General features: G+C 43.0%; 2 protein-coding genes across 6 annotated transcripts; both read right to left on the bottom strand.

The window, feature by feature from the left end:
• Nucleotides 1-296: 296 nt before the first annotated feature.
• Nucleotides 297-19,903, bottom strand: ADHFE1 (alcohol dehydrogenase iron containing 1). 5 transcript variants are annotated; one of them, XM_033064298.1, is made up of 15 exons: nucleotides 19,814-19,903; nucleotides 19,615-19,740; nucleotides 17,163-17,200; nucleotides 14,912-14,955; nucleotides 14,679-14,732; nucleotides 13,380-13,534; nucleotides 13,013-13,209; nucleotides 12,530-12,607; nucleotides 11,290-11,395; nucleotides 9,925-10,077; nucleotides 8,671-8,769; nucleotides 7,665-7,743; nucleotides 7,428-7,524; nucleotides 4,142-4,299; nucleotides 297-558 (listed from the first exon to the last, which is right to left on the bottom strand). In XM_033064298.1, exons 2-15 carry the CDS (start codon nucleotides 19,668-19,670, stop codon nucleotides 475-477), a joined length of 1,398 nt encoding a protein of 465 aa, XP_032920189.1. In that variant the 5' UTR covers nucleotides 19,671-19,740; nucleotides 19,814-19,903; the 3' UTR covers nucleotides 297-474. The 5 variants fall into 5 exon arrangements, with proteins under 5 accessions (XP_032920189.1, XP_032920202.1, XP_032920212.1 ...); XM_033064311.1 differs by lacking the exon at nucleotides 19,814-19,903 and adding an exon at nucleotides 18,971-19,052 and having other exon boundaries at nucleotides 19,615-19,690; XM_033064321.1 differs by lacking the exon at nucleotides 19,615-19,740 and having other exon boundaries at nucleotides 19,814-19,892.
• Nucleotides 19,904-19,948: 45 nt separating this feature from the next.
• On the bottom strand, nucleotides 19,949-21,218 carry RRS1 (ribosome biogenesis regulator 1 homolog). The gene has a single exon (XM_033064337.1). The coding sequence runs from the start codon at nucleotides 21,163-21,165 to the stop codon at nucleotides 20,077-20,079; it is 1,089 nt and encodes a 362-aa protein (XP_032920228.1). The 5' UTR covers nucleotides 21,166-21,218; the 3' UTR covers nucleotides 19,949-20,076.
• Between the last annotated feature and the right edge of the window lie 2,107 nt (nucleotides 21,219-23,325).

The following is a 23,325-nucleotide window of genomic DNA, read 5'->3' as shown; positions in this document are numbered from 1 at the left end:
GATGATAAAGCAGAACAGAACACAGTAAGCTGACATTTTCTGCAGGGGACTTCCCCTCCCTAATTAAAAATCACCTTAATTATTTCTTAACTAGCATGACTTTTAAAACAAAATGATGGATAATTTAAATAGAAGCATAACTTGCAAAATGGTTTGAAATATCCCTTAGAAAAATTTTCCACCCTTGACCACCTCTAAAGCACAAAAGTGCCTTCAGTAATGCAAGAAATCTGCTCCAACTTTTATGCAAGTCAATACCACTGACTACTGAGTAAGAAAGAAACCACAGTCAAGTCCTCACTTCAAAGCACTGTTTAGTTAAAGATGAATTACATGACCTTTTGGCAGTGTACAATGGAACAGAAGTCAAAGGTACCCAAATTCTTCCATGCTCTAAACAAGTTCAGTCCCATATCTATGAGAAACTACCCCTGTGTTAGAATAGACCACACTTTCCAGAACAAAATCTTTAAGCTAATAAAGTTTCATGGAAGCCTCAAAGAGAGCAGATAAATCTTCTTCTGTTTGGGGACGTGGTGATAGTTTAGTCACTCTCTCCTGAAAGACGAAAGAAAAACTGGATTATAAATGGATACCAATAAAATTAATCAAATAGTATATGTTTCTGTACTAACATAGTTCACAGAGAATAAAGGTTTTGCAAAATAAGTAATCAAGTAATTAAAGTTGAAGCATCATCAGCTGAACAGTACTTCCAAGAATATATAAGCTAAAATTCCCTGTAATTAAATGCACAGAAGAAAGATCAGAATGTTGTTCAGTTTCAGAGACAAGCACAGCAAACACAGACCTTCTCCATATCAGTTGTCAGTACACTGGAGGACATGATCCTGAGACTATAGCCCATTTAAAAATTAATTTGCCAGCACTGAACTAGGAGTTGTTTTAGGGACCAAGACTTTCAAAATACTACATCTCTCAAGGCCCAGGAGCTGCTGCAAATGGGGAGAAAAAACAGCACTTCTAAGTCAGACTCTGAAAAAAAGACACAGCAAGGGACAGTATGAAACTGCTTAATACAGTCCCCCACCTCAGAGTCAGAATACAAAGGAGTTGTGGTCGGTTTTCATTTGGACACTGATTCAACAGAATGTTCAGGTGCTAAAGTCCCACTGACTCAAATGAAACTCAGATATGTGCTTTTTTGCTCTGCTTGACAAAATAAATAACCACAAAGGCAGGGGCTGCAATGCAGAAAAGCCCTATGCTACTGAGGATGAGGAGCTGCATCAGAGTGTAGGTACCCAGTTGCTGCAGAAACATTCAGCTGAAAGAGCCTAACACCAGTGTACTCATAATGGTTATGATTAGAACTTTCAGGCTTTCAACAACCAATAATTTTAACATTTATTGAAATACTGGGGAGAGTTAGAGATGTCTGCAAAGACAGAGTCCAGGCCCACACTAGGAACACATTATCTTTAGATGAGGTGTGTTTTGGCAAGAGAGTTTCCTCTGCTGCAATCTGTTTCAACATCTCCTTTATGGAAGATGCTGCCCTCCAGCTTTGAAGTTTCCCCTTTTTTTCACATATGAGACAGTGGATATAATTTGCTGAGGTCGTTGCCTCAGGCACGGGGTGGGATGCAGGGGAAGGGGCTCTCCCAGTGCCCTGCCTGGGCAGGAGGCTCAGCTGAGCCCCTGGGAGCAGAGCACACCCCACTGCCCAGAGTGATGTCCCAGCAGAAGGCTGCAGCTGCTTCACTTCACCCCAGCCCACAGGACATGCCTTGTGGGCAGGCTGGATGTGGTTACACAGCTAGAGAGGCCACCACACTGCAAAATCAACGTGGAACAGTGGTCTAGCATGGTGAGAAGTCAACTGTGAGGTATTCACAGTTCATAATCATGGGTAGCATGGCTTGTGAGGAGTCTGAAATGTGCAGCTCTGTGTGCATAATTTTACCTACAGAAGAAGCTTTACTGGTGCATAAGTAGCAATCAAATGATACCTCTTACCCCATCCCTGGCACCAGTGCTGATACGTGCAGAGGTCCAGCCAAAGAGAAGACTAAGATTCTTCTATGCAGATTTGAAACCAAATGGAAAATTCAAATAGCACTAGGGCAATAGCGTGTTGTTTTTTTTCAGACTCACAATATGCAAAATATAACAACACAGTGCTCAAGTATTCATAAATTCATCATATTAGGCCCATCTGGGCCAAAGCCAATTCTACAGCTCTGTGCACTGAGATGTCCAGAGCTATCTGTAAAATCCCACTGGGTGACAGGAGACAGCCAGCCTGACAGCCTGACAGACTGGAGCATTTCCCAGCTCTATCAACAGAAGGCTGCAAATGGGTGCTCCTCCCTTATGCCTCAGCACAGAGGCACCATCACCACCTCTGCACAAGCCTGCTGATATTTGCTGGTGCCCAGACAGCAAGGCCCTGGCTCCCTCAGTCTGACTCAGGGCATTCTGGTCTCCTGCCAAATCAAGCAGCTCCGGACTCATCACTGGCTCAGCCCCATTGTAGCTGCCCCTGGAATGTCTGCAGGGGGCAGGGGGACAGAGAACAGCCCTTCCACAATCTCTTATTTTCAGTGCCCCCATCTCCTCTCAAATACCACCATCCAGCCACCCTGAACTCTGAGACAGAATCTTCTTTGCTAGAATAACTGATGTCTGTAAATAAGATCAATTTCAACAGACTTACCTAGGAAGGGAAATAAAATTCTGTTTTAACTTCAAGCATAGATGTCTATCCCAACAGAGCTCCCACCCCAAATGCCAATGATCAGATTATGTTTTTCCCTGCGGCCTGCACTTCAGGGCATGGAATATACTTGGCAAACATTTTAGTGCTATTGCCACTGCACCACATTGCTTTCCAGATGTGAACGGGCTGTATTACAAAGCAAACCTACAGCAAGACGAAAAGCAAAAAAATGATACCAAAAAATAAACTGTATGGATTAACCAGTGGTTAACAACAGATTGTTAAGGAACACTGATATATTTGCATCATGTTACATCTCATACAAAAAAATAAAGGCTGAGAAACTATTAAGTTATCTCATTTTACACAGCACAACTAATCACCAATCCTGTAAGAAGACAGAAAAACCCTTTGACATTTTTTGGTGAAGAACGCACCCCCACCTATGCAAAATTTGCATTCAATGATTGTTTTAAAGAAACATGTTTATCAAAACAAACCCTCCAAATGGCCCATAACAATGTACATGCCTGACCTACTTAAGGTGTGCTCAGAGACCTTAGTTTTCTGCCTGGCTTTGCCACAGCTCTGTTGTGTGGGATCCTAATGAGTTGCACCTTTGTGTCACTTTCTCAGGTATAAAATAGGAATATTAATATTTACTGTTAATGTAACTGTCCTAAAGTGCTCTGAGATTGATGAGTGAGAAAAATCATACATGATCTGCTGTAAAAAATAAATAACCTTCTGGCCCAAAAAATTTTCACGTTCTCCATAGTATATATTTCCCTTGCAACTTGGTGGAAACAAATACTAGGTCCCTAGCATATGAATCAAACTGTCTTTTTACAAGGAAGACTCATGATTTTGCTTTAAGAGTGGTGTGTTGCTTTTTGCAGTGTCTTTGTGGGCATTGAAACAATAAAGAGCATTACAAGTTTAATCTATATCATCCCAGGGGACCTTATTTCAAATTCTGATGGGGGTCCATGGAACAAAAAAGCCATCTGCGAAGAAAAATGCAACTTCTCAATATGGAAAGTTTAATGCAAAGTGAGTTTCTTATCATATAGCACTTGGTATTAAGGCTTTATCTATAGACCACCTGCACACAGAATTAAAAGAGTTACGAAAAAAGCAGTATCTACTACAAATATCACAGGCCTAGGAAAAACATCCTCTTTTAAAAAACTTAACATTGAAAAAACCCAAACACTTAACCCTTTTCTTCTGAATCCGTGAAATATGAAAACTGCAGCACGCACTCCATCCCACTGAAAAGAAAATCCTACGCTGTGAAGTGAAACAAAATACAGTTGACTGTCCATAATTTTCTCAATTAAAATAGTTTTCATGTAGGAGTAGAAATAAAACTTGCTGGAAAAGAAGCACTTCTGTTTTTGCCAAAATCTGTTCTATTTTATTTAACAAGAAAAACTGTTTTGCTCTCTGTCTTACCTGAGGCAGGGTGCCTTTGACTAATGCAGGGATGTCTGCTTTGGAATAACCAATTGCAGCTAAGCCATCATCAACATTCAGATCAAATAGGAATTTCCGGAGTGTGTCTGCCAAAATAAGCCCCGCATCTTTGATTCTGGCAGTGCGGATGTCAGCTCCTAAAATAAGACATAATGCCTTGAGTGTAGGGTGGAGAGAGCAGAGGAAGCCTGTCCTGGACTTAATTTAATCATAATATCAGCTGAATACATATCCATACATAACAGTCTGTACCCTAAAAGCAGCATGAATTAAAAAGAGGAATCAGTTCTCATTTTACAGTTGGAATAGTTTGTGAAAGGTGAAATAAAACAAGATCAGAAGCAGGTTAACTGCTGCCAAAAAGACTAACTGCCACATGAGGTTAACTTCCTTTCCCTCTGTGCTTATAGGGAGAAGCACTTTCAGTCTGACTAACTGCTGGGAGGAAAGAAGCTAAGGCATGAACGTCAGTGGTATTTATTTGTATGGACAGTGTGCCAAATGCTAACTTCATTTTAAGGCCTTGAGTTTGCTGACATCTAGAGGACTGTTCTGTTCCATTCACAGAGAGGAATACAGCATGAAGGCTAAAAAAGGCAGGAGACAGCAGGGCAGTGTTCAGCGGGTTGAGTAAATTCTAAATTTATTGCTGTTTGAATATGTGCTGACTTGTGTAGGGTACTGTAGAACTGAAGAGAATGAACGGCTCTCTTTGAAGCATCTACTGAACAGTAATGAAAACACCAATATAAAATGAAAGATTACAAATATTTCTTACAGAACAGCTTGAGTTCCCTTCTTCAATGAATGCTCAGGACTTACTTAAAAGTAATAATAAAAGTACGGCCAGACAGGAGACCCAAGTTCCTCCATATGATTTTTTTCAAAGTAACCCAAGCAAAATTGGTTTTCTGTGTAACCTCGGTGATGTTACACCAGAACTATGTTAGGTACAAGTGCCATACTGAGAGATGAGTAAGAGCAACACATAGCTACAGGAAAAATCTTCTGTGGTCCTCACACAGTTCACTATAACACTCAAAGGGAGCTAAGTGAACAGGAGACCTAGAAGCTCACTTGAAGAGTTCAGATACTTAGGTAGTAAGACTGACAGTAATGTAGCAAAGCATGTCTGGGAAAAACTGATAAATGAGATATGGCAGAGTCTTGTACAAAGTCTTGTGCTATTGGGGTTATGCCATGAAATCTAAGTTTATCCTGGGTTTTGCTGTAGAGGGGTAACTAGGACATAAAACTACTACCTTCAGATTGTAAAGTAAAAGGAAAGGGAGGAGGATAGAACTTGGCAGTAAATGTGATTGGTAGTTTTAAAATATTGCTATAGTTCTAGTACTTTCTTTTTGCTCAACCTAAAAGATACATCAGTCTTTGATTGCACTTAGAAAATCTCTGGCCACATGCACACCTATTTCAACTGTTTAAGAATCCACCCAGGGAGGTACTAAGCTTTTTCTGGCTGTACCCAAATTCCCAGCTGTACACACACACAACATAACTATTTAGTAATCTGCTTCATGTCATAAAATACCTTCTTAGTCATTGCATTTGGCAACATGACAGATTTGAATCAGCTACTGTAGTCAGTTGGACTCTGGAGTGGATCAGAAGTAAACACCCCAGATGGGAATTAATAAATTCAATCCCATGTGACATGTTTTCAGCAGAATCCCTTTCCAGCAAGGCACACAATGACATAGCTAAAATTTCTACTGAGAAAATTAACAGAACTTTTAGAGACAGAATTTATGGCAGACGTTAATACCACAAAACCTAAAGGAACTGCTTTTCAGTCACTTGTTTTAAAATCAAGAGCCAGAGTTGAAATTTTCTGATATGCTGTGCTGACTAATTATCCAGACACATTTTCTCAATCTAATTTTAGTTGTGTGTTATTGCTGTAGGAACACAGATATTTATTAGCTTAGTGTATGATTCCAGCTAGGTTTGTGTTTTGATTTTGACCATAGGCAGGACAGCATACTTTAGAGGAAGCCTGAACAACCTCACAGACTGCTCATGAAACAAGCAGAACTTTCACCCAATGTAGTTTTCCTGGCTATGTTATTTTACACCCTCTATAAAATACTGTGATATTTTCATTGTCTGTATAAAAGTCCCATTCTTTCTTGAGACCCCCAATGCTTTGAGATTACTTATACAAGCAAGTCATGCATGTGACTGGACTTGCATACAGAAGGCTGACCATACAAGGGAGTGGACACAAATTTTCCAAATACCAGGAGAGTTGACCTAACCACATTTTCTCCACTCCCTGCACTGCTGTGCATGTGGTTGTGACTGCTCCTTAGCCAGCATGGGTAGCAGCAGCAGTGTAGCCACGACACAAGTGCAGGCAAAAGCCGTGACCTTAGACATAAATAAATTAGCTCAGTGCAGAGCCATGCTGTCACAGCTAGACTGCTAACAGCTCTGAGATTACATCACTGCAAGCTGGTTTATTACACACAGTTCATGTTGGAGGTATAATGAGTAGCTATCTTTCTTCTTAGGATACCCTTTGGTGATGAGCTGCACACCTAACAAGGCACTGTATGAGAAAATAACCTTTAAATGAGCTGCCAGCTTGCAGCATTTGCTTTTATTCTGCTAAAAAAGCAGAAAAGGCCTTTTTTTTCCATTAATCTATTCTTGGCCATTACATGTGTGTCCACAGAAGAGCTACTGCAGGAAAAGCTTTCCCTTGACATCCGCCACTGAGAAATTTCAACACCTACAAACAAGCTTAGGCCTACATCAGAAAGACCAAAACCCACAGCTGTGTGTCATGGAAAAAGAGCAGGGGTGATTCAGAATATCACTGCTCTAATTCACTGCCATAGCAGGGAATTTGTTAGCAAAATCCTTCCTTTTAGCTAATAAATGCCCCTGAGTACTGGTTCACTTTATGGTAACTACTCTTAATAAAGCACAAGAGTTGTGCCAATCACAGCTACTCTTGTTTGATTTGCAACAGACCTCCATCTAATTTCAGCTGTCCACTTTTCTGGCCAAGAATCAGATTTCTCCAGCTTGCTCTTCTAATCACATAATTCAATATCAAAATTCAGCATTATTCTATTTTATTTGCATTATATCCAATTCCAGAATCTTGTTTTTTTTTTAGACTTACACCCCTCCCAACAACCAATGACAATTGCTTGCACACAATTTTTTCCAATCCCAAAATGTCATTTTGGAAAGAATTCCATTTGTACATGAGAACTGCACCCACAGAGATTCCTACCTAGAATCTCTGCAGCTTCTAAATGCCGCTCAGGATGTATCTGTGCTGTGAAAGCAAACACTGCTGGGGATGTCAGCACCACAGAAAGGCCATGTGGCTGGGAGAAAAAAAAGAAAAAAGAATAAAACACATCAACAGGACATATACTTTTAACTTCAATGGACTTTAATGTTCAATAATGACAGATAACAGATATTTGAAATGTATAATAAAAACCCCAAAATAAACAAGCTTTACCACTAAAGAGTGATCCACATTATAATCCTTTGGTTTATAAGTTTTCACCAAACCAGAAATAGGGTAAGACATTCCATGGCTGGAACAGAGAGCAGAGAGAGAGTGGTTAGGGCAGCTCTCCCGGTATTTGGAAAATTTGCGTTCAGTTCCTTTTGTGGTCAGTTCTCAGTATGCAAGCCTCTTCAGTACAGATACTCAGAAGGTACTGACTGGTATGGTGTGGATATTAGGTACAGACAACCCTCAACCCTCTGCACCTCAGGGACCTAGCTGTAAAAAACAGTAACTCCTTACTTTGTGAGTGTAAAGTTATATTAATTCACTGACTGGACTGAAAGATGTTCAGTTCCTAAAGTAATGTAGATATGCCAAAAAAATCATAGTCTGCATACCTATGTGCTCACACTGTCTGAGAAAAATAAACTTTAATTTTAAGATAAAATTTAAAAAGTAGACTTGCTCAAAGGAAAGGAATGAAAGGAAGGTCTCTGAAGAGGATGACTGCTAATAACTTCTGCACACAATATACTTTTAGACTTTGCTTCTCTGAGATTTTCATCCAAATGAAACTATACTGCCTTGCAATATTAATTACAGCTCATTTCAGACTACTGATTGCCTATCCCACAGACAAACTTACAAATAATTGCATCAGCTCAGGAAAAACTCAAGATTACATCATTGCTGTCTCACTGCAGAACAGCTGGTATGAAATCTAACATTTTAAATGTTATTGATGTTTTTACTCTTTATTTACTACCAAGGAAGGTAAAGAAGGCTGTGTTTTGTAATTTTCACATTATTGTTTTGAGTCTCACAACCCAGAATACACAATCCTTATACACAAAAGTGACAAGAGCCCATGAGTTTGTCACAACACACAGGTCCCTCAGCATCACACGCTTACTCTACACTCAGCAACAAGGACAGCAACATCTTCGACAACCTGAAACAAACACCAGCTGTGAGCTGACCTCAGATGGGGCTACTATTTCTCTGTACTCACCAGAGATGAACACCAGCATTTCCAAAGCCAATACCAGCAAAAGCACTTGCCAGGTGCATGTTGGCTCTTGCTTCACGGTCTTCAGGGTCTCTGATGGCTCTGTGCACCATGGAGCAAATGGTACCAATGAATTCACAAACAGATTGGTGATTCAGGAGGGAAAAGGGAGAGGGGGCTTCTTTATGGACAGATATACAAAAAATCTACAAGATAAGCTGAGATAAAAATGGTGGAAATGGAATCAAGTCACGCTTTGGTAAAAGAACAATCCTGCATCTGGATCACTTAAGTAGATCATACAGGTTCAGTGAAGGGCAAGCTTCTCTTCACTTTTCCAAAAAACAAGTAAATAGAGTGAATTTAACCATATTCAATTCAGTGGTGAATTAAAAAATTCTATTTAGAACCTCATGTAATTCTATGTATGACTCCAGGATCACTCCAGCTTTCTCACCATCTCATTAGGTGGTGCTCTAGACTCCACCACCTGTGTGGGAAGAAGACAGGATTCCTTGCCTTCCAATGCCTCAGGATTCTTGTGTAGTTTGACAGCATCTCATGAATAGTTACCAAAGGAACAAAACCTAACTATTTTGACTCTCTAGGTACTGTGAAAAGTTTTTTACAAAAAAACCCCACAGTGATCTTTTATAGAAGTGCACATGGTATGCAAAAGCTGTAAAGAGGCTAAAACTTTATTGACAGGGATCAAACCCAACTCCCAGCTAAGTCAATACCTATTCTAAACTGAAAGTCTCCTAAGAATGAGCAGGTTTGCAAAAAATGCGTAATTTTGCACATTCATAAGTGCATGTCATTACCTTCATGATGGATGTGCAAGTAATCTTAATTTACACTGAAGGTCACAAAAATAACATCAGCCGTATTTTATTCTATTTGTTACATATTCCCCTTATACTGTCACAGAAAGGAGATTCTTGAAAAAAAAATGTAACTACTGCTCCCATATTAAGCAAACAGCTTGAAATACCTTTAACTGAGGACCTCTAAAACAGATTCACAGAGGCGTTAAAAAAGTTACCTCCTCAAGACAAGCTACTAATCCCAATTTTACTTTGAATTTAATTTGAAAAAAATATTTTGCTTTATTTAAGAAAAATCCAGGGTAGAAAACAAAAGCTTACCATCATGGTTTGCCTCATTCTACCCTGAAATTTCCATCCTTGCAAGCATCCCTTTTAGGGTAGTGGGGACTGAACACACTGCAGGGGAGGAGGCTGTTTAATGTGTTACCTTTTCAGATATTTAGCGACAACACGCAGAGCGTGCAGAGCCCAGACATCGCTGACAGGGTTGCTGCCTTGGTAGGCTGGGCGGTCGATGGGGTTGGCAGGGCAGGGACTGCGCTCGTTGTAAGGGAGAGCAGTGTAGGATTCCAGGGCATGGCTAACAGAGAGATTAAGAAATTAATTATTTAAGAGGGAGAGCTTCGTTTTACGGCCCCGCTGTCCTTTGAATACAGGTTCGTTTTTATTTCTGGTGTCCAACAGCTGCTGAAACAAGAAATACAATCTCACAGACAGCTGGAAGAATGCCGGGCCAGCACCTCCAGAGTACTTCCCCTCCAACAAACACAGAGCAGGCAATCTAAACACAGTCCCCTCTATCAGCTCACACCATGCTAAAAGCCTGGCTGAATGCAGCAGCACCTGTAGTGCTTTTTGCTGAAGAGGGTGTACATGTGCAGTGAGTGCATTTCCTTTCCGTAGGACAGGAACCATAAGAGGCTTCAGCACTGGAAACTTCATGAGGTATTTTTCTTTTAGAAAAATTATGGGCATGATATTAAAGCTAAGTGGAACTGTCAATATCTAATTTCCCAGATACTCATGAATCTGACCACTTAAAGAAGGGGCACTGCCTACATGGCGCCATTAAGACGAACAAAACTACAGACAAACCATTTTAATTGATGAACAAATGCCTTTTTTCCATTACCAACATTCCAGGCCAGGGTCCTTCACCACACTTGAGAAGTCAGTTTTCATTACATATTTATTACTTTAATATACATAGCACCCAGAAGCAAAGTAAGCTCTGGATCTCCAAATAGAAATGTCAATGCATTTTGTTAGTTTAAGATGAATAAAATTTAGTGCCAAGTGAAAAGCAAACTATGAGATTGGTTCCAAAGATGGCCACAGCTGGGTGAAGACCTGCTAGTATCTCACAAGCTTTTACAAATTTGTATTGACACATCATGGTTTTTGTTAGAAAATTCTTGTTCTCTATTCCCTGCCATGTCTGTGATTCATGATAAATGCTATTACAATTGTGATTAATCATCTCTCTCCATGATCCCTTAAAAAGGGACACCTGGATTCTCTTACCTGACAACAGCTATACTGGAAGCAAACAGCTTCTCCAGTGCAAAACCATTCAAATTTCTGCAAATGCAGTATTTGTTTCTGTACATTCTGAGGGAGGCAGTGAAACTAAGGAAGAGGAAAGACTGACAGAGCTCACCTTAACAAGAACAGCAAACAGAAAAAAAAAGACCATTCTCTTGTGCTCTCAAAATACATTTTTTCTACAATCTTCACAGTAAAAATACAAAACTTAAATGAATTCAAGTAGCAGCCTATGCAGAAAACTCACCAAAGCACATCAAAGCCACTGTTGGCCACGATTCGTTCAGGCATAGACAGTGTGTGTAAAGGATCAATGATGCCTAACGTTGGCTTAATGGCTCTTGAAGCAATACCTGCAGTGTGTAAATGGAGGAAAACAGTTAAGGATGTTTTGCAACAAAATAGGACAAGGTAAGTTTAATGTTTAAAACATGACAATGAGGAGGGAAAAAATATTTGAAACTATGAACATGAAAGCAAAGGGAGAGAAGGGAGGGTAGAGGGTATTTTATGAATGTAAGACTGATGATGAAGTCTCTCAAAAAGAGTTATATGATTTGAGACTTTTGCCTGAAGTGGATTATACCAGACAATGTTCTCTCTCTGTCTGCAACCCTCCCTGAGCAGCCTTGCAAAATGTCTGTGGCATCTTCAGTATTCTTAGATTGGTGGACAGTCAGAGGGCAAAACTGGTTTGTATCTACAATCAATTGCTACTGTCTTCAGTATCTGAAATAACCATGTCTTTGTATTTTGGGTAAGTGTGCAAAGATGTAGCTCTGAGACAGACAGACTGACTGACTACATATAGATTAGAAAACTCTTAATCTATTGTCCAACCTCCTCAGCACACCCATCTGGGTCTCAAGTTCTGCAGACTATGTGGTATACAAAATCCACATGTTTAGAAGCAAAATCTGAAAACAGTTATGAAGCTCAAGATGACATTTTAGCCTTAATCTTTATTTGCCAGGGATGAAAAGGCCAAAGGAAGACAGTGTCCTTTACTCACACAGCATCCCAGGCCTGAGGTTTCCAAAGTCAGGAAAAGGAACATTTGGTTGCAATTAAACAACAAAGAAACAGAAGTCTTAAAAGTAGAAAGCAAAATACAGAGGAAATAAGGAACAGTTGGTTGAGCCTGAATATAAGTAGAAATTTCCTTCGCAATTAACATTTTCTGCCATTTAAGGACTTGAAAGATTTTAGTTTCCTGTTTTGCCTTCAAACTATAATCCACTGTATTACATAGGTATTTCATTATGTTAATATGTTATAAATTTGATTCAAGGAGGAAACCTTTAAGCTTTTAAAATTTGCCTGTGGCAATTGAATCAAACAAAATGACACCTGAAATGACATGCATTATCCTTTCCTTTCAAGGCAGGGAAATAACAAAGACATTGGAAAAGCAATTGTCTTGAATAACACACAAAAAACCCCACAAAACAAACAAAAACCCCCAAAACAAAGCACTAAAACCTCACCGGTTTTAACTTTTAGTTCTTTGAAGTCAAAAATGGCAACACCAGTGGTTTCACTCCCAGTGCCAGATGTCGTAGGAACTTAAATGGAAGAATGGGGATAACAACAAATAATAAGAAATATATAATACTGCAAAATAAATAATAAAACCACAATAGTAACACCACCCAAAATACAGGACCCAGGAAATCTTGGAGGTATCCCTGATCCAAAGCCAACAGATCAAAGGGAAATGGCTACTTTGATCTCTTTTCTCAGTAAAGGAGTCTAACTGAGCTAAACAAGACAAAGTAATGATAAAACCTCTGATTTTACCTCCACTGAATTAAATAGCAAAATGACTGCTGAATACAACTAGAGGAGAAGTAATCCCAAAGGAAGCTGAAACAGTCACAGTAAACCGATTTCAGCAGAAATATCAGAGAGTGTAGAATGGCTCACCTTGCCCTCGCCCCAACTCTCCACACACTCTCCTCATGCTTTACCTGCAATAAGTGGTTTGAGGGGCACAGTGACAGGCTTCCCTTTTCCAATAGGAGCATTGACATAATCCAGGAATTCTGATGAAGGGCTGGCTGCATACAGGTTGGCAGCTTTACAGGTGTCCATTACAGACCCACCTCCAACAGCAACATAGGCATCAAACTCTCCCTTTTTGGCAAACTGAATGGCATCCAGGAAACTTAGAACACAGGAGAGATTTTCCAATTAGTCAGGACAAAACCAGTACACAGGGAAACTAACTATTAAGACCAGCAAGCAGGCCACAAGGAGGTTTTTGAAAAGCCATATGGAATCCTGCAAAGGCCTAGGCACTACTTGGAGAAGTGAACTGTCAGAAGCAAATTGTACCTTTGGTCTGTTGGCTCCACACGGACATTATCATACATTTGAAAGTTTATACCATATTTTGCCAAGGAATTCAATACTGCATTTACAGGAGGGAGTTTGGAGAGGTTTTTATCTGTCATCACACAAACTCTTCTAGCACCAAGATTCTGCAGGTCCTACAATAACGAATCAAAAAACAGACAACTGGTATAAAATCATACATTTCACTATTTAGACACTAATCCAAATCAACTGAACCATTTGATAATAATAAAACACTGACTTAAAAGTAGTTTGTTATTGTAAAATGTTTACCACTGTATCAGCTCAAGAAAAAGAGCATTAACCACATACACAGAGAATACAGAAAGCAGAATAAAGTTTAAAGCTGCCAAATTTATATAGTTGAAGTGTTACGATAGAAGAAAACTAAAGTTGTTGAACCACATGGAACCACTTTAAACTATAGTAAAATATAAAACATTTTAAAAAGTATTTTTTCTGAGTTCCTGGGAGAATAAAAAAGGCTTTATCACAGGTTGTTTCCACTGCCTACCCAAGCGCAGCATTAAAATCTTGCAAATGTAATGCTGAATATTAATTTATTGATGAAAAATCAAAATGAGGGGGCAAAAGAAAAAAAAATAACGCTACATCCTAACCTTTACTAAATTATCACAATAGATATACAATATGTTAGTGCTGTTTAAAGACAGGTTCTGTCTAATTTCATTTACTGTCTGACTATAATCTTATTTCACAATTTTTCAAATACAAAAGAGATCTATTAATGCTAGAAATGCCAAAAAGGATGAAAAATGATAAATTAAAAAAGCCAGTGATAAAAGCATACTGGAACACTGTACTTAGGTGAACCATCTCACACTGCTGAAACAAAAATTCTACATTTACACAGGGCAAGCTGAGAGCTGAATGAGTATATAGCTAATTCAATAGAAAGTCTCTGATTCATTTTAACAAGCGCTAGAAAGATGAAAGCAATCTTGAGAAAATCCTGGTGAGTCACCAGGATTCAAAACTTTCTGAATTAAATTCCCTGTCAGAGGAAAACATTGTTGTGTACTTCTAGCAAATTATCAATGACCCAATTATCCCCTGAGCTGTATTTCATATACCACACAGCACAGAAGCACCATGCTTCTGTTCTTTATATACGCTACAGTATGCTCCAATCTTTTTACACTGGTACATAGGACCACACCATATACAAGCTTTCCTTTATTAAGTGGATTGACAGCATTGGCAGCCCTTTAGAAAATAACTTTTCACCAGTGATGGACTTACACCATGGCAGCTTACCATGCCAATCTCTTTTGTAACTCCTTCTCCATATCGGATGTTTGAAATGGCCATCTATTAAAAAAAAAAAAAAAAAGAACATGTATTTTTCCTGACAAAAACGGCATCTGGCCCTACTAATTCAAAGTGAAATATAAATATTTAATAATGTAAATATTTGTTAAATTGCATATTTATCAAGAAGTATTCTTTACATGACTTGTAAAGGAAATATATTTCATTAATAAATCTACCTCAAATGCATAGTCTGTATTCCCCAGGGTGGGCCGCTCAGGGACTGGAATGGAAATAAAACAGTACAATTAGGGAGCAATAAGTTATTTCAATCTATTTCTCACAGTTGACAGATTCTCTTGCTTTTAGAATTACTAATATATTTCCACAGGTCATCTCAGCTTGTCTGCACAACAGTTTCATCCCTTGCTCTTTATGAGATTAAATGATCCAAGTACTTGATCTGACCCATATAATTCAACAAAATAAGTGAGTTTTTTCAGGTTCTTTCAAGAATTAAGTATTTCTTATAAAAACTGAATTTGCAGGAAGGTTGCACAGGAGTTTGTTTGCAATATACAAAGATCAGAACAGCACATAAAAAGTAGAACTGAGTATGTGTAGAACACTCAGGCTGCTACACACAAGCTGAGAGGTGCTGCGAAATATGTAGGGGCTACACAATAATCTTCAGAACAACGTTTTAGACAAATTCATGAGACATCCTCTTTATGCACCTGGATAGAGAACACCTTATGTATGCATGGGTGTTTACACTAACAAGTGTTTACACTTCTTTTTACTTCTGCCTAGTCCTGAACTTGCAGGTGAAACTAAATTATTTGCTAGAAAATTACTGCATGCACTGCTAATACGAAATAAGAATCAGTGAGTTACTATTAACTTTGATTAGAAGATATTTATAAGGGCAATAGTCACAGCTTCTTTCTGCCATGTCATTTTTGTATTAATTATTACAAAACTCAATTTCTGGCATATTCTGATTTTGACACAGAGTGAAGCAAACTACCTCAACTGAAATTGCCCATTCTTCTCCAGGAAAAGATCAGGTGAAGCATTCTGCTCTTCCTGCTGAAGTCATGCCTTATGTCTGCTATATTAATTGAAAATATGCAATTTGGATTCTGATCCAATGAGTGAAGCATGATAATGAGTCTTACAGACACGGTGGGGTGCACTGAAGCACTGGCCCACAACAGTAACAGATAGATGCATTAAAACCCTTTATGTACTTTCTATTCAAGCACAGGCCAGCTGCTATCAGCTCTTTCATTGCCACCTCTTGCCAGGCTGTACATGTTTGACCTCTCCTGGAGTCTGCTGTACTTTCAATCATTAATTTGACAGGCTAAGGACATGTCCAAACCATTTACCCTCTTGCTTTCTGATAGTATAATGGACATCCTGCTGTTACATTCTTGAATCCAACTTAACTTCCAGGGCAATTTTTACTGAGTTTAAAAATTGCTCAATTTCCTTGAATACTGCCAAGAAACACAAACAACTTTTTTTTTTCTTTTTTTTCCCCAGCTATAGTCACTCTTCAATCAATTCCCACTATTTTAGAGATTCACTGAACTGATATCATCTTCCTATGCTATAGACTCTATTGCTGCCTAAAACTTTCAGAGTGGGTTCTTAACTCAGGCTTCAATTTAGCAAGAGTTTAGTTTGAATTGATGATGACTGAATAGGTCATCAAGCAGAAAAGCAAAAGAATGAAATTCTATTTCATTGCACTATTGTCTTGCTGTAAATAGCTTTTCCATATGTAAAATGACAAAGCCAATTCTGTAAGAAGTGTTCTAAGCATGTGAACTCGTGCTACTTAGTCACACAGTACTGAAATTATGGCCCAAAACACTAATTTTTAGTGGATCTGGAGACTCACCAGTTATCTGGAAGCTGACAGATATTATTCTCCTAGCCTCCCTACAGTCCATGCAAACAGAAGCTCTTTCCAGGGTGACTTGGGTTACTCAGTGGAGCTCCCCTGCTCACAGTCCACAGTCCTGGCCTAAGTGAGATGCATTCTTGGGACTGACTCTACAAAAAACCTAAATATTTTATCCCCCAGGCCAACACACACCTTTGTGAAAAGCTACTTTTTATCTATAACGTTTCCTCTTTCTTCTCTGATGTTAACAGGCATGTATCCAAAAGCAGATCTAAAGTCGAGATGGTTCAGGGGGTGACAGCCAGGGCAAAGTTCAGATCAGCTGGCCCCACGGTACGGGGAGGGAGGGCACAGGAGGCAGGAACTGTGGTTTATGTGGGAACAGTGCCTCTCTCCAACAATAACCACTAGCATTGTACAGCTGCAAAATACCAGGCTGTTTACGTTCTGCTTTCCATTGTCCCTTCCCCCGTTACCTGCACCCTTTGCCCGGGTTACATGGACACATACAGCCCTCTGCAGGGCCATGGTCTCCGACAGAACTACTCTGGAGAAACAAAACTAAGTCTTACCTTGAGAATAAGTGTGGCCATGGCTCGGGCACCGACAACTAGTTAAAACGTTAAAAAAATAAAAGAGGCATGATTAAAAAGGGAAAACTAAAGCAGAAAACGAAAGCTTGACGTCCTAAAAGTCTCCTGCAAGCACCCATTCAAGGGCCTGCAGCTGGGTGTGCAGCGGGAGCGGGCACGGGGGGCGGCTTCGCAGGGGCGGAGCGCTCCCGCTTTTCGCTTTCCAGCCCGGAGAAAGCTGGAGATGTCCCCCGGCCCTCGGCCGGCCCCGGGAGGGACACCCGGGGAGGGACACCCGGCAGGGAGCCCCGCGCCCGTCCCGCCGCACTCACGCTGCCCGCTCCAGCTGCCGCAGCAGGCGGGACACCCGCGCCCGCCCCGCCGCCATCGCCCGATCTGGGCCCGGCCGGGCCGCGCCGGCGGCAGCGCCTCCTCCCGGGACACCCGAACGGGGACTCGCTCCCAAGTGCCCGCATTCAGCACCCCCAGCCCGCCGTCCTGCATTGTCAAAAAAACCCAACTCACGCCTGTGTTAAGGCAAGCAAAATCTGGTTGCTAAATTATACAGCACAGAATGCCAATGAAGAGAGACTGAAATCTAATTAGGACTGAGTGTGTGTCGTATATTTGTCACAGCAAATACCGAAAGTAATGGAATTGCAAAGTAAAAATAATAAAAAAACCCCCCCACGGTCCTGAAATTAAGTAACATACTTTTCCAACTCTTCAGTTGTACCCAGTGACAGGACGAGGAGGAATGGTCATAAACTAAAACAGAAGAAGCTTCACCTCAGCATGAGGAATTTCCTCACAATAAGCGTGGCAGAGCACTGGAACAGCTGTCCAGGGAGGTCGTGGAGTCTTCCTCTCTGGAGACATTCAAAATCCACCCGGACACATTCCTGTGTCACCTGCTCTAGAAAGACCTGCCTTGGCAGGGGCCTTGGATGAGATGATCTTCAAAGGCCCCTCCCAACTATAGCAATTCTATAAAACTGTGAAATCACAGTTAATTACAATGGAGGATGGATGAAAATTTTATAACCAAATTTTTAAGCTGTAAGCAATGCTGCTTTGCTGCCAGCAGAGAAGTATATACCAGTGTTAAGCAAAGGAAAAACTGGATTCTGACAAAAAAGCATCATTTTTCTATTGTAACAGATAGATGTATTTTGCCTTTGCATACTCTTTATGTCTTACTAAACGATCTTTAAGGCCCCTTCCAACCCATACCATCCAACGATTCTATGAACAACAGATCAGATGCTAAAACTTACGATTTTGCAAGGTGCTGAGCTTGGGGACACAGGTTAATGACCTGCTCAGGCCCCCATATGAAGCTGTAAAACTTTTATCCACTTGTTAGAGTCAGAAGGTGGCAACACCATAGGAGCACCTGCATCTCTGCTCAGGTGACCACTTTGCTGCTGGAGACGAACACACTTCATGGGACATTGGTGGAGAAAATTACCAGTGGCCTTGCGAGCAGCACAGAGCACCTACACGAAGTGCCATATGGAAATGCCCGGAAAATCAGAAGTCTGGAATGTCTCTGTAAAAACATTTTCCCACTGTCCAAGTGTTTGTTGCCCCTGCTTTGCCTTGGTACTTACACTGAAGGTTGATAGCAGAGGGTTGTGCCCACAGGACCATTTCTGCCACTGACAAGCCCAAAGCAGCCTGCAGTGCTGCAGACTGCTCAGCACATGGGCAAGCATCAGAGGGGCAGTGAACACACCTTGTGCAAGGCCCATAGGCTGGGCACTGGTCAATCTGTCAGTGGCTTCCAAACTCCAAGGTGTACTTACCCCTTTTGCCCTCAGCAGCTCCTCTTCACAAAGGTTTTGCCTTCTGATGCTTTCTACTGAAGCTGCCATCCTAACTGAAGTGCTACAGAACAAGACAAGAGAACTGCTAAAGGCACCCAGCTTTTTCAAAAGCTCACTTGCAGTGAGGCATTACATCATTAACCACTCAAAAACCTCAAAGTTCGAAATCTTAATTTGAGATTACTGAAACTTGCTCTACTAACTTTCTTACCAGGGAACAGCATCTTCCTTGTAGCTAAACCAACATTAAGACAGCATTCTTTTTTTTTCTATTTCAAGTGTACATGTGACACTACAAAGTTCAAAAGAATAATGGGAAGAAGTCTGACAGAAATTCTACTACTTGCTCTCAAATTTCTGGGTAGACACTGTAAGATTATCTCTATAAAATGAATTACTGTTACTACATGGAAAAATTTCGGTTTTAACCTGGACAATACACACATTTTTCTGCTGAACTCAATGGCTGGTCAGCAGCTTTGACTTCCTTTTTTCATCCACAAAATCTCTAGAAAAATCTGTACAATTTCTGAGGCCCTGCAATGAATCACTGAGTAAGTTTCCATGTTCCTTTGGTGACTGAACCTGAATACCACAGAACTGAGCGGCAGAAGTTGACTTACAGAGCAAGAGCTCCACCGTCAGGCCACTTGCCCAAGGCAGAGAGCAGCAGCCACATCTTTCAACTGGACCTGTGGCTGCTATTCCATCAAAATCCGAGGTCACGTCTGTGGTCCAGTCCCAGCTACCTGAAAACGGGACAGCTTTGCTCAGCTTTTGTCCTGGCAGAAATGCTGTAGGCCAACTGTGAAGCAACATTACCTGTGAAACAAGTCACTGTGAAACCCCCAGCCCAGGGGGAACCGGGGCTCCCAACCCCCTTCACAGGACACCGATTTCCCTCGGACGGAGAACACAGTCCTCCTTGTCTACCAGCTAAGAGCCAAACGCAGGGTGTTTAAGAAAGGTCAGAACGCATTTATTGACAGATACGTGTGTGAATAGAGCACCGGGTGGGAGGCTGGCAGCGACAGTCCCGTCCCACGCCTCGGTGGGCATCCCCAGCCCGTGCTGCACACTGTCCCTTACGCCTTCTTTCTCCGGCCCCCGCCGGTGCCACCGCCCGCAGGTTTCTGCTGCTGTGGCTGCCGCCGAGCTCCGCTCTTCTTGCCGCTGCGCCCGGGCCGCTGCTGCCGGCGGCCGCGCTTGCCCCGCTTCGACTGCTTCTTGCCCTTGTTGGCGGCGGCCGCCTCGGCTTCCTCCTGCCGCATCTGCTTGTTGACGGCGCGGGTGATGTCGAGCACCGGCTTCTTCTTGCCCATGTCCCGCAGCATCTCCAGCTGCCGGCTGCGCTCGGCCGCCAGGTTACCCAGCAGCGGCTCGAAGCGGCGTTTCTTGCCGCCGCTGCGGGAGGGCGGCTCCGCCGACTCCTTCGGCAGGCGCGGCTGGAAGCGGCCGAGCGAGGCGGTGGAGACGCGGGCGACGCGGGCGACCCGGCGCAGCTCGTCGCGGTCCTGGTGGCCGGTGGGGTGCAGGGGCGCGGCGGGCACGGCGCTGCCGGCGCGGTGGGCTCGGGCCAGGTTGCGCAGCCGGTTCAGCTCGTTGCGCGCCACCCGCTCCCGCTTCTCCCGCCGCAGCCGGGCGAACTGGTCCTCCTCGGGGTCGGCGCCCGCCGGCACCTCCGCCAGCCAGGCGCGGGACGGGTCTCCGCCCGCCCGCCGGTAGCCCCAGCGCCGTCGCCACTCCTTGGCCTGCTCGTCCCACACCAGCGAGGTTTTCTTCTTGCGGCGGATGCCCTTCAGCCGCGCGAACTGCTCCCAGCGCGTCGGCGGCCGCGGCTTCGGCGGCGGCTTCTCCCGCGGCAGGCGGAACGTGGGCTCGGGCAGCTGCGCCACCAGCGGGCCCCCGGCGCCGCCGGCGCGCTCGGCCGGCAGCTCCCAGAGCCGGGACACGAGCAGCTGCGTGTTGTCGCGGGCCAGCGCCCGCAGCAGCGCCTCGCGCCGCTGGCCGGCCCCGCGCAGCGCCGCCGCCGGCGGGGGGTTGCGGTCCACCGCCAGCAAATTGCCCAGGTCGTACTCCAGCTCCAGCTCCTTTTCCACCGTGATGCTCCGCCGCTTCTCCGCCTCCTGCTCCTCGGCGGCCGCCAGCACCGCCTCCACCCGTACGGCCGCCATGGCGGCGGCTCCACGTGCGAGCGGCGCCGCCGCTGCCCCGGGAGTGCGGCAAAGCTCCGCCGGGTCAGCGCGCCGGAAGCGCCGTGCCCGGAAGCGCCGTGCCTCTGGGGCGGGGCGGACGCAATGCCTGACGGGAGTTGTAGTCTCATCGCGCCGGCCGCCAGAGGGAGCCGTGGCTCCCACAGACCGGCTCGAGTCCGGGGCCGCCGCTGCGGTGACACCGCGCCTCAGCCGCGGCAGCCTGGGGACCCGCTCCCGTGGCTTAAGGGCGTGCACTCCCAGTCACAGAATCACAGAATCAATTAGGCTCGAAAAGCGCTCTAGGGGCATCAAGTCCAAACTGTGACCAAACATCACCATGTCAATTAGACCAGGGCACTGCGTGCCACATCCAGTCTTTCATTAAAAACCTTTAGGGGCAGTGACTCCACCACCTCCCTGGACAGCCCGTTCCAGTGATTAATCACCCTTTCTGTGAAGAAATTCTTTCTAATACTCAACCTGAACCTCCCCTGGTGGAGTTCAAGATGATGTCCTCTTGTCCTGTCATTAATCGCGTGGCAGAAGAGGCCAGACCCCCGGCTACACCTCCTTTCACCCAGTTGTAGAGAAGGATAACATCACCCCCGAGCCTCATCTGCTCCAGGCAAAACAACCCCGGCTCCCTTGGCTGCTCCTCATGGGACTTCTCCACCTTCTGGTCCCTTCACCTGGGATACTGATGGTCACCAATGGTACTGATGAGATTCCCAGTGACTCCCAGGCTGGGGTTCTGTGGGGTTCAGGGTGGCCCCAAATCTGTCTCCTGCTGCCCCCATGAGTGGTGCTGAGGTGGGAAATATGTGGGAATAGTCAGCACATGAGGGGAGGCAAATGCCAAAGGCAGAGAGGTAGAACCATCGTAGAATCAATGGGGCCCTGCACCTTCCCTTGCCTTTGCCTGCACTGGGGACGCACCATGGCATCCAGAAACTGAGACTGTGACACGGGAACATACTTTTCCTTTTTTTTTTTTTTTTTTTTTTTTTTTTTTGTGTGTGTGTGGTTTAATTTATTTTGTTTTTTGATGATTCTTTTTTTAAGCATATGATTCCTACTGATGCTCCTTGCTGTAGAACAGTCCCACTTAGTGCTCCTTGCTGGATCAAGTGCTGTATTGCAATTCCCCCGAGACTGGCACAGGTGTTGTGGGTAAAATCTCCCTGCAGAAAAGGGAGGGGAGGAACAGCATTTGGGAAGCAGTATCATCTGGCAGATGTCTCAGCAGACATAATTATAAGTGAGGTGATTGGGGCGATATGGTGTGCTCCTAAAGGTCAGCTGGGTCAGAGATACCTCCATGCTATTTTTAAACAAATGGGCTACAGGAGAATCCTTTTATAGCTATACAGTGATTTGGCTTGTGTGGGCATGATATTTTGAGCTGATCCCTGGTGCCCTGAAAACAAACTCATGATAGCACTTAGCTATAGTGGAGGGAAATTACGGGTGTTTTTATACAAGGTACAGTTTTCTTCTAAGTTATTATCCCGTCTTTGCTTTTACATTACTTTTGGAATGTTGGAAATGATTCTGAGTATAATGCACAGCAGTATTGTTGACATGAAACAAAATGCCATGTCTGTGAGGGCAAATAGCTGATTTTCAAATTCTAATGGCTAGTGTAACACAACTTACCCACAGGCTAACCAGGAATTTTTTTTCCCCCAAGTCAGCCGTTTTGAGCATGATTTGTATACTATGGAGCAACAGAATCCTATATATTTAAATCCAAGCTGGTTGGCATGGGCTATTTTCCTATTTACCACAAGATGGCAATGGATCATATTTTGTACCCTGTCTTGGGCAGCTCATACTTTCACCGGGAATTTGCAGATAAAATTAATTTAAAAGACAGTTCTTGGAGGAGGTGCATAGGCACTATCTAGATTTAGGCATAAATTTAATCTTTTGAACTGCAAGGTCCACTATTTTGGCAGTTCTGGTTAATACCTTTACACTGATCCAGGTACCCTCCTGTTTTATCCTTATGCAGCAAACTCTCAGAGTTCTTTTGGTCTGTATTTGTACAAAGTCCAGAATGCTTCAGGTAGATGCCTTGAGCTGAGAGGACAAAATTAGTACTATCTATTGCACTTCCAAAGCTACTCGAACTGTTAG

This window comes from Catharus ustulatus, chromosome 1 (assembly GCF_009819885.2).
Source record: "Catharus ustulatus isolate bCatUst1 chromosome 1, bCatUst1.pri.v2, whole genome shotgun sequence".
In the NCBI taxonomy this organism is placed as follows: Eukaryota; Metazoa; Chordata; class Aves; order Passeriformes; family Turdidae; genus Catharus; species Catharus ustulatus.
The sequence above is the reverse complement of the archived record's forward strand: the minus strand, read 5'-3'. Positions and strand labels throughout refer to the sequence as shown.

What these genes read in the sequence shown, in the direction of transcription:
- ADHFE1 (XM_033064298.1), bottom strand. Translation starts at nt 19,670, where the DNA reads ATGTGGCTGCTGCTCTCTGCCTTGGGCAAGTGGCCTGACGGTGGAGCT. An exon ending in AGTGGCTTTGATGTGCTTTG is followed by an intron (nt 10,078 to 11,289) that starts GTGAGTTTTCTG and finishes TCTCTCTGTTAG; the next exon opens with CCATGCCCTGGAATCCTACA. An exon ending in GTCGCTAAATATCTGAAAAG is followed by an intron (nt 8,770 to 9,924) that starts GTAACACATTAA and finishes CATGGTGCACAG; the next exon opens with AGCCATCAGAGACCCTGAAG.
- RRS1 (XM_033064337.1), bottom strand. Translation starts at nt 21,165, where the DNA reads ATGGCGGCCGTACGGGTGGAGGCGGTGCTGGCGGCCGCCGAGGAGCAG.